We start from the raw sequence: 13,698 nt of genomic DNA on the forward strand, positions 1-13,698 counted from the left end.
GTTTTTTGCTTTCAGTAAAATGCTTTAATGTATATATGATTACAGCTAACAGAATATAACATTTGATCTTTTCAGACACTGTTTTCTCTAAGAATACACTGCAGTCTGTGATTTGCAGATGCACATTTTCTTCTGAATCTTTACATCAACCTTGAGATCAAGGTTGAATCTTACATATGATGGGATAGCAGTTTAATCAGCAACAACTTTTCCTGCTTAGGAGTACTTCAAAATCATGGTCTACCTTTAGATTGATAGTATATTAGATGGTAAAGAACAACGCATTTAAACAAAATTTTTGGAGCTCTGCTTCTAACCCACCGTCCAGTAAAAATTTGTGAGAATTAGTTTTTAAAACACCACTTAAAGCATCTGGAAACTGTTCCATGGGCAAATAGTGAATATAGAATCATCTAGAGAAAAAATCCATGAAAATTCAGTATGAAAGGTGAGAAACTAGCATTTGAACCAAGACTGCTCCTTCCCACACCCCTCCCAGAGCCACCGGAACTCTGGTCCAGTCTGCTGCAGCCAAGAAGGCATGGCTCCCTTGACCCCCAGCTCCAAACTGGGGGGTTTCATCCTGGAAGAAGCAGGACTTAGTTTTTCTCATTCTTCCCCCAGTTGCCTGGTGCTGAGGCTAAGTCCCAGGTGAGTGCAGCTGAGTTTCTTGGGGTTCCCTTATTCCCCTCTACCTCACTGGTAACATGGAGACTCTACATTGGGTGCAGTGTGCTGAGAATATCAGGACCATGACATGCTCCAGGGGCCCAAAGGGCAGTGGTTCCACACCCAGAAAGGCAGAGCCAAGGGAATATGGAGCTTCTGTACAGATCTAGTGCTCAATTCCTAGAGTGTCACTCAGAGAGATGCCTGTCATTGTCCCTACTCCCACTTGCAAAGCCTTGGCTCATAAATTTTGCCTGGAGCCAAATAGCTCCTAATTTCTTCCCAAAGGAACTGGCTTCATTTGCAACAGAGCATGGAGTTGTTTAGGACTTAAAGCCCTCTCAAGGACTGGAAGTATGCCTCAAGTTAGAGTGCCTGCCTCACAAGCACAAAGCCCTGAGTTCAAACCCCAGTACCACCAAAAAACAAAACAAAACAAAACCACTCAAAAGACGGTGATGTTGTGGTGAAGGGAATGGAGAAAATTATGGAGCTAATGCAGGCACTGCCTAAACTAAGGACTATGACTAAGTCACAGACTAAACTAAGTTTGCAGGAGAAAACTGGAGAAAGTAGCAGCAAAGAAGATCCTGCCTGGGTCAGACAAATATCACTGACCTCAGAGACTATTTTTCAGAGGACCCACAATTTGATTAGTCTGTAGCTGCATTTTATGCCCCAGGGCATTGCTATAAACAATAAAACAATCAGCCAGTAGAATGGAAGAGAACTCTACCAAAAGCAATAGCATTCCAGGATGACTATGGGCAAATCCATAGCTGTGCCTCCCTGAGGAGCAATATCAGATGCTGAACACTATGGGAGAAGGCACAAGATGTTAATAAAAGAACACAAGCAGTCATCAAACAAGTAAGCAAGTATCAATAAGCCCTGAAGGTGGAGAAAAATCCCACTACCCAGAATAGCTGAAATATATTTATTTAAAATGTCCAGTATCCAGCAAAGAATTATGAGATGTGCAAAGAAACAGCAAAGTTTAACCCATGCAACAAAAAAACCAGTGGACACTGCCTGTGAGTGTAACCAGATGATGGATTTAAGAGTATGCTTCAGCTTAAAGAAGTAAAGGAAAGCATAACAACACTGTATTAAATATAGAATACTGATACAGGGACAGAAATTTTAAGAAAAAAACAAATGGAAACTTTACAGCTGAAAAGTACAATAGCAGAAGTAAACTAGAGAACCTCATGATGAATAATTTTATGTATCACCTTGACTGGACTAAGGAATGTCCAGATAGCTAATGAAACATTTATCTTTTGGCGTGTCTATGAGGGTGTTTCTGGAAGAGATTAGCATTTGAATTGGTAGACTGAGGAAAGATCACCCTATAGGAATCACCCTATATGGAATTGAGGAAAGATCGCCAATATAGGTGGGCATCATTCAAAATAGTGATCTCTTCATCCCGAACAGAAAAAAAAAAAAAAGGTGGAGAAAAGACAAGTTTATTTCTGTCTGAGTTAAGACAACTGCCTTCAAATATCTCTTTCTCCTGGTTCTTGGCCTTTGGACTTGGACAGGCCAGGGGCTTACACCTTCAGCATGTCCACCACCTGCTTCCTGAGTCTCCAAGTTGCAGGTGACAGAACACTGGAATTCTTGGCCTCCATAATCACCTGAGCGAACTCCTATAATAAATCACCACATGCTATAGTTTGGATCTTGAGTATTCCCCAAGGTCCACCAATTAAAGGTTTGGTCCCTAGCCTATGGCATTACTGGGACATGACGGAATCTTTAGAAGGTGGAGCCTAGTGGAAGGCTGTTGGGGATGTGTCCTTGAAGAGATATTTTAGGACCTTGGCCCCCTTCTGTCTCTCTCTTTGTTTTCTGGCAGGCATGAGGTGAACAGGTCACCTTTGCAATGTACTCCCCATCATGTACAATACTGCCATAGGACCACATAGGGGTGGCCATGTGACCATGGCTAATATCTCTGAAGATGTGAGTCAAAATTAACCTTTCTTTCTTATTAGAGTTGATTTTCTCAAGTATTTTGTTACAGTGATAGAACTAACATATTTCATTATACATCCAAGAGCTGAAAAGTACAGTAACAGAAGTAAAAACAAAATGCATTACAGGTCTGTCTCTCTGTCTCTCTCATACTCACACATACACACACACACTCTCACGCACATTCATCACACACACAGTTTCTCTGGAGAATCCTCACTAATATAACAATAGCTCTGAACAAGTAGAAGAAAGAATTAGCGTACTTAAAGATAGATCAATAGACATTATGTTAAAGAAGAGAGAAAGAAATGAAGAAAAATAAAGCCTCAGAGAAATGTGTAAGCACATAATATATATAATTGGAACACTAAAAAGAGAGAAGAGAGACTAAGGTGAAGAAAATATACTCAGAGAAATAAGAGATTAATACTTCCCAAATTTATTGAAAACAATAACCTGTATATCTAGGGAGTGCAAAGAACTCTAAGCAGATAAATCACAAAGAGACCCATAGACATATCATGATAAAATGATAAAAGTTAAATACAAAAACATCTTGAAAGCACCAAGAGAAAAATGATACATCACTTACCAGGGATCCTTGATCAGATTAGTAGCTGACTTCTCAGCAGAAACAATAGAGCTTAGAAGGCAGTGGGACATTACAAATTGCTCAAAAGGACTTTCAACCAAGACTCCTATGTCCAGGAAAGATATCCTTCAAAAATGAAGGTGAGCCAGGAATGGTGTTTCATACTGTAATCCCAACTACTTGGGAACAGAGCCCATGGATTGAGGCAAACCTGGGCAAAAAGTTAGTGTGACCCCCATCTCAATCAATAAAGTGAGTATGGCAAAGGATGCCTGTGATCCTAGGTATGTGGGAAGCCATAGATAGGAGTATTGTGGTCTCAGGCCAGTATTGGGCAAAAAATACAAGACCCTACCTGGAAAAAAAAAAAAAACTAAAGCAAAAAAGGGCTGGAGGCATGCATGGCTCAAGACATACAGCACCTGCCTAATAAATGCAAGGCCCTGAAGTCAAACCTTGGTACAAAAAAAAAAAAAAAGTGAAATAAGAGCATTCCAAAATAAACAAAAACTAAGGAAACTCATTTTAAGCCAATACCAAAGGGGGTCCTTTAGTCTGAAAGAAGTGGTCACCCCATATGGCAATTCAAACTAACACAAAGAACACCAGTAATTACATAACTCTAACAGACACTGTATGTGTATGTATTTTTTCTCGCATCTCTGTTCATTGATTTTAAAAGCAAGGGCATAAGGTGGCAAGATTACCTGCCTAGCAAACATGAGGCTCTGAGTTCAAACTCTAGTGCCGCCAAAAAAAAAAAAAAAAAGGTAAAAGCAGGATGCCAGTAGCTCATGCCTATAATCCTAGCTACTCAGGAGGCAGAAATGAGGATGACTGTGGTTCAAAGCCAGCCCCAGTAAACAGTTCATGAAACCCTATATCAAAACAAACCCTTCTCAAAAAAGGACTGGTGGAGTGGCTCAAGGTATAGGCCCTGAATTCAAACCCCAGTACTGCAAAAAAATAAAATATAGATAAAACGTACTGCTGAGTCTATAACATATGGAAATATATGAACATAAGTACCATAACAACACAAAAGAGGTGAATGGAAATAAAACTATTACAGGCTAAGGAAAGTGACAGATGGTAAATAATTATAACAGTACTTTGTTGTAACACTAATAGACATAAATGCATGTAACAATAATACTAGGAAAAAAGGATAAAAGGGAATAGAGCCATGTAGGAGTAACATTTCTACATATTCATGGAATTAAGCTAGTATAAGTCTAAAGCTGATTTTGATAAGATGGCTACTAAAAATACTCTAGAAACAGTGAAAAATCATTAATGAAATTAAAATGCTACATTAGAATTTAATCAATGCAAAACAAAGTAATAGCCAGATACTGATGGCCCCTACCTGTAATCCTAGCTACTTGGGAGGCTGAGATCAGGAGGATTGTGGCTCAACGCCAGCCTAGACAAATAGTTTGCAAGACTCCAACTCCAAAATAACCAGAGTAAAAAGGACAGAAGGTGTGGCTCAAGCAGTAGTGCACCTGCTTTGCAAGTGCAAAGCCCTGAGTCCAATCAAAAATGAAACAAAACAAGCAATAAAGGAAGAACAGAGGAAAAAAGAAACAAGACATAAAAAAAAACCCTAAAAAAATGGCAGAAATAAATCCAATTACATAAAAAATAACATTAAACATGAGTGGATAAAGAGGCCAATCAAAAGGCAACAATTACAAGACTGGATTTTTAAAAGCACTGTCTAATTGTATATCTGTAGGACACACATTGTAGATTCAAAGATGTAAGCAGATTAAAGTAAAAGAATGGAATAAGAATGTAGAATGCTTTGGCCACTTTGAAAAATAGTCTGACAGTTCCTCAAATGATTAAACTTAGTGACCATGTGATCCAGCAGTTCTCCTGGAAGATACCAAAAAAGAAACAAAAAATATTTCCATACAGAAATGTGTGGAATATTTATAGCAGCATTATTCATAAGAGCTCAAAGGTAAAAACAACCAAATGTCCACCAATGTACAAATGCACAAACAAATGTGCCACATCCATATAAGGGAATATTATTTAGCTGTAAAAAGAAAGGAAGTACTGATACATGCCATGACATGGATGAACTGTGAGGTTTTATTTTTGTTTTTGGTGGCACTGGGGTTTTGAACTTATGCTTGCTAGGCAGGTGCTCTACTACTTGAGTCATTCTACCAGACCCTTATTGATGAACCTTGAAAACAGGCTGTCAAAGAAGGCAGTCACAAAAGAGCACATAGTGTATGATTTCATTTATATGAATATGGAAATCTACAGAGAAAGTAGATTCCTGGTTACCTGTGGCAGTGAGGAAGGGTGGGTGAGAACTAGAGCAGATAATAGCTAACTAGCAGGATTTTTCTCTTCTTCTTCTTTTTGCAGCGCAGGGGGTGAAACTAGGGCCTTGCACATGCTAAGCAAGTGCTCCACCAATGGGCTACATTCCCAGTCCAGCAAGAGTTGAGATGATGAAAATGCTCTAAAATTGACTATGGTCAGAGATGCACGTCTCTGAATATACTAAGAAACACTGATTGTACTTTTTAAGTGGGTGAACTGTCTAGCATGTAAATGATATCTCAATAAAGCTATCTGAATTTTTTTCAAAACACATTTCTGCTGAAGGAATTGTTTAATGTGTCAAATGTTTGTTAAATGTATGCCAAGCACCAAGCACTGGGTCAGGAATGATCAACTGAGTATCATTCCCTTTCCAGGGATCTACACCTGCTTAAATGATTTTGTCCAGTTTCTGGATTGTGTCTGGCCAAAGAGGAAGCTTCATTAGGAACCCTACTCCAACCAGCAAATGAGACATGTAATTATTCTTGTCCTACCCCACAATATTACCTGCCTATGACTTTCCCACCTTGCAGATGCACATACATGGAAATCCCCATTTTTATATGGGAATCCTATAAACCTTACAGAAACTGGCACTCTTACCCAAACCTCAGCTTCCCTAGAAGGTGAGGAAATTGGCATCCTCCTCATGCCAATTTCAGGGTATAGCTCTTATTCTTCCAAGTGGTGAACGAGGACAACGATAAATAGTACTTCTAGGACCTGTACTGAGATTACCAACTAAACCTGAGACAGCCTAGCAATCCTATGGGCCTATCATAATGAGCACCTCATAATTCCAAAGTATAAACACCCTACTCCCTTTCAGAACTCATTTCTTTACATGCAGATTCCTGCACCACTGCACCTACTGTTCCCCATTCTGCCTGGCATAGCCTTCACACTCACCTTTCACATTCTACTTCCTCTGTAAAGCACAGAAGAACTAGTAGCCTCTGTCTCTGGGCTGTAGACTGATACAGCTAAGAACATAAGCTCTGGAATCAGTCCATCTGAATTCAAACTTCAAGTCTACCACTTACTGTACTACCTTGGTAAGTGTCACAACCACTCTGCCTTGACTTCCCCATCTACAGAGAGGAAGTAATACTTCCCAGGGCTGAATGATGAACACTATGTGTTCAGAACAGGATGAGCTCTCTGCTACTATCTCTATCTCATCTATCTGTTGATATAATATTTGTTTGCAATGCATCATTCCCTCCCAGTCCCTGCTTGAAGGCATGAAGTTTCTTATTTCTTTTCAAATTCATAATCTATAATATAGTGCTAGGCACAGGATAGGCATTATTAAGGACCTTAAAACTATTAGCCCAGCAATGTTAAAGATTATGGAAATCATACTTTCAGAACAAAATTCAGAGCATATTGTTCATGGATCTACTAGAATTGAAGAACTGAAGTCAGACTTGCCCTGGAAAATCCAGGCTGTCTGACTGCCTGAACTATTCAGAAACAATCTAAATACTTGACAGTTAGAGTGGTTACATAAACTATAGCAATTCAACACAGGGGATTTCACACAACCATAACAGGAGGTCTGTGCTGATCCTTGAAAAAATCCGGGTGCAACAGGCCTTCAGCAGAAAAACAAAGCAGAGAGTCTGTACAGAAGATGGCAAAGCTATTCAAAGAGCAATAATCAGACAGAATGGACACGTGTACCTAATACTATACTGTGGAAGAATCTTCACATTCTTTTAATTAATTCTAATGCTAAAGGCAACTTAACAAAACAAAACATAAAAATCATAAGAAAGCTTCTAATGCCTTTACCTAAGACACAGGATCACTGGCATTGATTCCAAAACCTTCTCTCTCTAAAATAAGACACAGTAAGAAGACTTGAGATTCTGCAGTACTGCAATTCTCAGAAAAGGTCAGTTTGCTTATAGGAAAAAAAGCCCACAAACTTTTGTTATGGTCAATTCTCTTATTTCGTAAGTAGACTTTTAACAGTCATTTGCTTTTGTTTCTGTGTAAGACAATCATTAGTTTAATTAACTATTCAAGATTCTCATTTGTAACAATTAAAACCTGAAATCTCAGGCTGGAGGCATTGCTCTCAAATGGCAGGGCACTTGCCTAGCAAGCATGAGGCCCTGAGTTCAAGCCCCAGTACTGCCCCCCAAAAATCATAACAAATTAAAAAAAAAAAAAACCTCTCAAGTGGTAGAACCTAGCAAGCCCAAGGCTCTGAGTGCAATCCCCATACCACCAAAATAATATAAATAAATAAAATAAAAACTAAAATACATACAAATCACACAAAGAACCCATCTTCAATGAATTTTTTGCTTGTTTTTCCCCCAAGATTAGAGCTCAGCTCAGAGAAAGACAAAGAACAGGAAAAGAATACCATACTTGCCCAAGCATGGAGCATATGTTAGCTTGTTTACATCTCCTTACTTTATACTATATATACTCATACATGTATATACATGTAAGTACAAAACATATATGAACTAAAAAAATACATATTTAATATGAACATAAAGAAACAAACACACAGCAGAAAAAAAATAGATCATGAAACAACCTTTTCTGTGAGTGAGTCAATAAGATGACATGAACAACAGCATCTTCAAACAGCCCAGGTGATAAATGATGGCTACTCTAAGTTCATGCTAACAAAATAAACATTCAACTACCTCAGCACTTCCATCCTTTTCTCCGTCAACATTCCTTAGATTATTACAAGAAAAGCAAAGAAACGCATCATCCCTGAATATAATTCTATTCAATGAGAACAAAAATTTCCTTTAAAACACAGATGAAGAGACTAAACACAATTAATTTTTTAATCAGAATTTCTCTTCACCCCCTTCTTTTGCCTAAGAAGCAATTTGTCAAGGCATACAGTTTAAATCATTAACTACTTGGTGCCAAATCATTAGCATAGTTGGCATGTAAATTTCATGAAGGCACTTTTAAGTGTTTTACACAACACCCAGTACAAAACAGCTTATTAAACATGTATGATGACTAGTTAAAAAAAATAAAATGTCAAAACAAAAGTCTTTGTTATTCAACTTGGCTGCCCTGTCCAATATAAACCACTGATCAGTATCTGTTTCTCCAAGTGCAATGATAAGAAATTGAAAAACAAGCCCCATTGGAATTAGAAACTTTTATCCTCTGTCCAAGAAAACTGTTTGATTTTTGTGTCAACAGAGCATACAACATGCAGGTTGCCATGATATTTATTCTAAGCATCATTTAAAAAGCAAAAAGCCCAATGCATTTCATACACATTTCTAGAGACATCTTCCTTACCTTTGCCATTTTGCCATGTAGTATACCAGGATAAAGTAAGGAAGGAGGTGATAAATGCTAAAGCAGTGGCTACAGTTCCATGTCGGAGCCTCATCTCATTTCACCATCACACTGGTTCATATGTTAGTGACGACAACCAAGACTGTTTTCTTTTTAGCCTGAAGTCAACTGAATCCAGTACTTCTGGCTCTTGGCCAATAAAAATAATCAATGAGAGAGGTTCATTTCAGATGCTCGGCAGAAGGTGTCTAGCAGCTGTGATACCATTCACAATTGCTACTGGGATTGTCTTCGCAGTCTTTATATGCTGATGTTTCAAGCTTTTTCTTCCTATTCCAGGGGAAAAGAGAAAAAAAGGCTGTTCAATAATGCAAACCATAGGTTTCTTCATTTATTATTCACCATTATAAGCAGATTTTTGGCAGGGCTAAACTGTTATCTATAAAATCATCTCTACATCTGAACTACTCATTTAGCAAACTAATTATATGGTCTTTCCCCTCAAGGACAGAAGTTTCAAACTATTTTCCCTCCTCATTAATTTTGCTTAGTTTGTAAAAAGAAACTGATGGTTACTCATTTAAAGGGAGAAGTTGTGAAGTTCACAGATTCAAGATGAGATATCTAACTATCACACACCGGCCTCTGAGTAAAACACTTCACCTTCCCCAGTTTCCCTAATGCATGATAACAAACAATGTTAAAAATAAAAAAGTAAGAAAACTGACACAATATTTAAGGATCAAATGATCTGGATCCCACATCCAGTTCTGACATTACTAACATGACTCCCAGGAAGTCCCTTATCTAGATCTCCAAGTTTCATCTATAAAATGAGAAAACTAAGCCAGGCATAGTGGCTCACTCCTGTAATTCTAGCTACTCAGGAAACAGAGTTCAGGAGGATTGTGGTTCCAGGCCAGACTAGTTGAAAAGTTCTCAAAACCCCATCTCAACCAATAAAAAGATGGGCATGATAGTGTACACCTGTCATTCCAACACTCAGACGACTAAAACAGGAGGATTGTGAGTTCAAGGTCAGCCTGGGCTACTTAGCAGATTCAGTCCAGACTGGGCTAGACAGTAAGATTCTGTCTCAAAAGCAAATGAACAAAAAGAAGTGCTTAAGCATAGTGCCTAGCACATAACAGGCTCTCAATAACCGTTAACTGTATTAAAAAAAAAAATCAGTCAAACAAATTAGCCAGCCACTGGTTCAGTTCACTCTGCAAAACTGGTCTCTTTCCCTAGCCAGGTCAGGCAATCTAACATGAGCATTGATTCCTAATGGTCTCAAGGGTACCACAAGATGTTCTTGGTGATATACTAAATGACACCCTAGTGGAGTAGTTAATGCACCTCCAAAAATGCCTAACAAACCCAAGGGACACTTCTCTCAGTGAAAAAGCATGGCTGATTAAACCAGCCATTTTCAGGGAATTCAAAAACTACCACATCAGCTACTTCTTACACTGAGTTGAGCATCACTAGAAATCTCCACTAGCAAAGACAGATCACAGTACTGCTAATGATGGCAGCCACTACAACTCACTGAATAGTTCCCATGTGCTGGGTCCATAATACAGTTCAACCTTCACAAAACCCTATGGGACAGGCATTATTAACACTATTTTATACAAGAGGAAACAAAACCAGAGAGAAAAACCTAGTTTGTGTAACACAGAAGTTCAAGTTTTATACCTTTTACCCCTTAAATTCAGCCACCTACAGATGTACCAGGGATACTCTGAGTTTCGGGTAAAACTGGGGAATCTTCCTACAGTGTTAATTTTGCCCAACAATCAGTGTGAACTTTTTAATGTTTTATATTCTATAACAAGAATGGGTCTATTATGGGATAATTACAAAATTCACAGAAATTTTCAAAGTCTAAACATACAACTTTAAACAAATTTCTCACTTCCTGCAACTTTTGGGTAATTCCCCACCTTGGCCCCCAACAAAGCATGCCTGTTACTCTCTTTAGCCAGCAGCTCTAATTCCCATGTAACATTCTAAAAGCACTGAGCTCCACAATATTGCTTCCTCTTACCATCTGCACAAAAGGAGTTCCAAAGACTTCTCCCTTAAAGTTCTTATTGCTAAGACCAAATTTATTCACTGTTTATAGTTCAAATAACTTAATCTCACCGACAGTTTAGAATTAAGATTTTCATGTCATAAAAATTTACTGTAATTTTAAATCCCGTGCAATATCTGGTACAATGCCTTAAATCAATAAGCACCTAAAAATGAGTTCTGATTATGAAAGTAGAGGCAATAACTTAATGAATTAAATAACTAGGAATTTTAATTCTGGTATTACATTACACAGAAGTGCTAATACCTCTGTTGCTATATACTTAGCCATATTTTACTTCAGAAAGGACTTTGTCCTAATAAAAGATTTAATGATTATACAGGTTATTAAACAGTCAATTAATAATCAGAGAAGTAAAGAAGCATAAAATCATAAAAGATATTTTTAAAGTTTTATTAAATACAAATAAGCCTTTATAAAATTCGGTATAGAGACAAGTAAAATAAACTCTAAAATTAAAGTATACTATAGATATATTATCCATAATATATGAAAAAGTGTAAGAAATACTGGATCCAGGAAAATAGTAAACTGTCTGAAGAAGATACTTAGACTGAATTAAACTTAAGACCTAAAGCTTCACAAGAAAAATATAAGAACGTTTTACTCAGTAAAAATGCAGTCATACATTTTAATTAGGGTTTCCAAATTAATGCAGTTTAACTGCACAAGTGAACCAAATCTCCAGATGAGAACAAAGCTAACAAGCTATGTGCTTTTAAATCATGAGAGGCAGTTCATAGGTTGGCGTGTTAGACACAGATGACCTATATTTTTTTATCAGTGTCCACATCTGCAAACATTTTAATCTTGCACCTTAGTAGTCTCCACAACCATCACTTAAACATTTGCATCTTTAAACAACAAAAACGGTAATGGATCAAATTACTAGTCATTTCTCCAAATGAATGGAAGATGATAGAACCTTCAACTCTAGACCTCAGAATAAAAAAATCAGTTTTGTGAACAGATTTAACAATCTTGTATAGCGAAAATCTTGTATTACTAGCTACAAAACCTTTAAAGTGCTTCCTGAAACATTCAATAGGTTCCATGGCTCTGGGAACACTTTGCGCAACACTTGGCCTATTCCCCTCAGTCAGCATCCCACAGACAAAACAGAGGTGGCGACAGAATAAAAGGCACAATCCATGATCCACGATCATGACGTAAGCCTATACAACTTTATGCACCACAATTATGTAAAGTATCATTTATTTTCCACTTATAAAGGATTAGTATTTTTCTTTAATAACAGCTTACATAATTCCACCATCCAGTGCATTTTCGGATTTACACTTGTGGGTTGAAGAAACTTATGTCACGATTACCTGCTAGTAAAACTATTTTTTAAACATTCGGGAAAAACAACATCAACCACGAAGCGCATATCATTTGATTCCAAATTTAGATTCTTACATTCAAACGTATGACTGTGTCGTTCTTTATCGTTTATCAAAGAATTTCTGCGACAGCAAAGCCATAAGAGCAACATACACGGAAAGCATCAAGAACATACACTGTGCCTAGTTCTATTTCACAAATGTAAGCAATGAATGGGCTCCAGAGAACACAATGTTGCAAGAAATAAAAGCGGGCGCGCGAGTGATACCACTGCCAGCACACACAAGCACAGCTTCCAGATGTCATCTGACACACCTAGAGGAATCGCCTAGCCCCAACCTAGGGGTCCTACCCGCAGCTTCCTTCTGACAGAGGAAACTGAGGCCTGGGGGGGAAGCAGGAGCTCCTTCACACACCGGACCATCAGGTCTTCACTTCGTAGGAAAATTCGCTACCACTGGCTGCACGCCTGGTCCCCTCGGCGGAGGCAGCCGCTGCCAGTGCGCCCCGCACCGCCTCGCCCCTGACCAGCCCCAGCCCCACCTGCCCCGCTGACTCCGGGAGGGTGACGGACGGGGACCGTCCAGCCTCGGGGTCCCGCAGGCACTTCTCCCTCATCGCTGGGTTCCCCCAGTAAATGCACACTTTGCTCCACGTTCCCCCAAAAGTCGACGAGCCCAGCGAGCGCCAGAAACGCACGAGGCACCAGGCCAGCCACCGGGAGAGCGCGCAACACCGAGGAACTGCGGCGAGACCAGAAGGGCGCCCCGACCCGCACCCCGCCCCCGAGGCCCAGCGGGCGCCCCCCGGCCGGTCTCGCGCTCCCGGGAAGCGAGCAGCTCCGGGCGCACCAGCTCGCGGCCGGGCCGCGGCGCGCGGCTCCGTTACCAGCAGGTGGATCTCCCGCAATCCCCGCGCCGCAGAGCCGGGCCGCCGGCGCCGCCCCTCAACCCCGCGCCCCTCCGCGCAGCCGCCCTGCGCTCCCTGCGCAAGGCCGCCGCGCGCCGGACGCGAGAACCCCTCACCTGCCGCTGGCGTGGGCGCCTCTGCCCCTGCTGCCGGCGGAGCTGCTGTGGTCGCCACTGCCTGCGCCGCTGCCGGCCGCCCCGCCCTCCCTGCCTCCCCGAGACTCCGCCTCCGTCCTCCAGCCTGGCCGCCCCGCCCCCGGCCCCGCCCGCGACCCCACCAGCCATTGGCCGCCGGCGACTGCGCGCCGGCCACCGCGCGCCCCGCTAGCCCAGCCTCTGCCGCCAGTGGCCCGCCGTGCTGTCACTTAGGGGGCTCTGAGGTGCAGCCTATATAACTCTCCTGGGATCTCTCCCCCTGCATTTAGCATTACGATGAAATCTGCAGCGGC

At 40.4% G+C, this 13,698-nt stretch overlaps 1 protein-coding gene across 7 annotated transcripts in view; it reads right to left on the reverse strand.

Moving 5' to 3' along the window:
- Nucleotides 1-13,469, reverse strand: part of Mgat4a (alpha-1,3-mannosyl-glycoprotein 4-beta-N-acetylglucosaminyltransferase A) — a 121,139-nt gene extending 107,670 nt beyond the window's left edge. For 3 of the 7 annotated variants that reach the window (XM_020179204.2, XM_074050327.1, XM_074050321.1), the window contains exons 1-2: nt 13,367-13,469; nt 8,897-9,226 (exon numbers count right to left, since the gene is read on the reverse strand). In XM_020179204.2, the coding sequence (XP_020034793.2) occupies nt 8,897-8,990 (94 nt within the window). In that variant the 5' untranslated portion in view covers nt 8,991-9,226; nt 13,367-13,469. The other 4 variants (XM_074050325.1, XM_074050326.1, XM_074050322.1 and 1 more) reach the window with 4 other exon arrangements.
- Nucleotides 13,470-13,698: the final 229 nt, after the last annotated feature.

Source organism: Castor canadensis, chromosome 12 (assembly GCF_047511655.1).
Source record: "Castor canadensis chromosome 12, mCasCan1.hap1v2, whole genome shotgun sequence".
Lineage (NCBI taxonomy): Eukaryota > Metazoa > Chordata > Mammalia > Rodentia > Castoridae > Castor > Castor canadensis.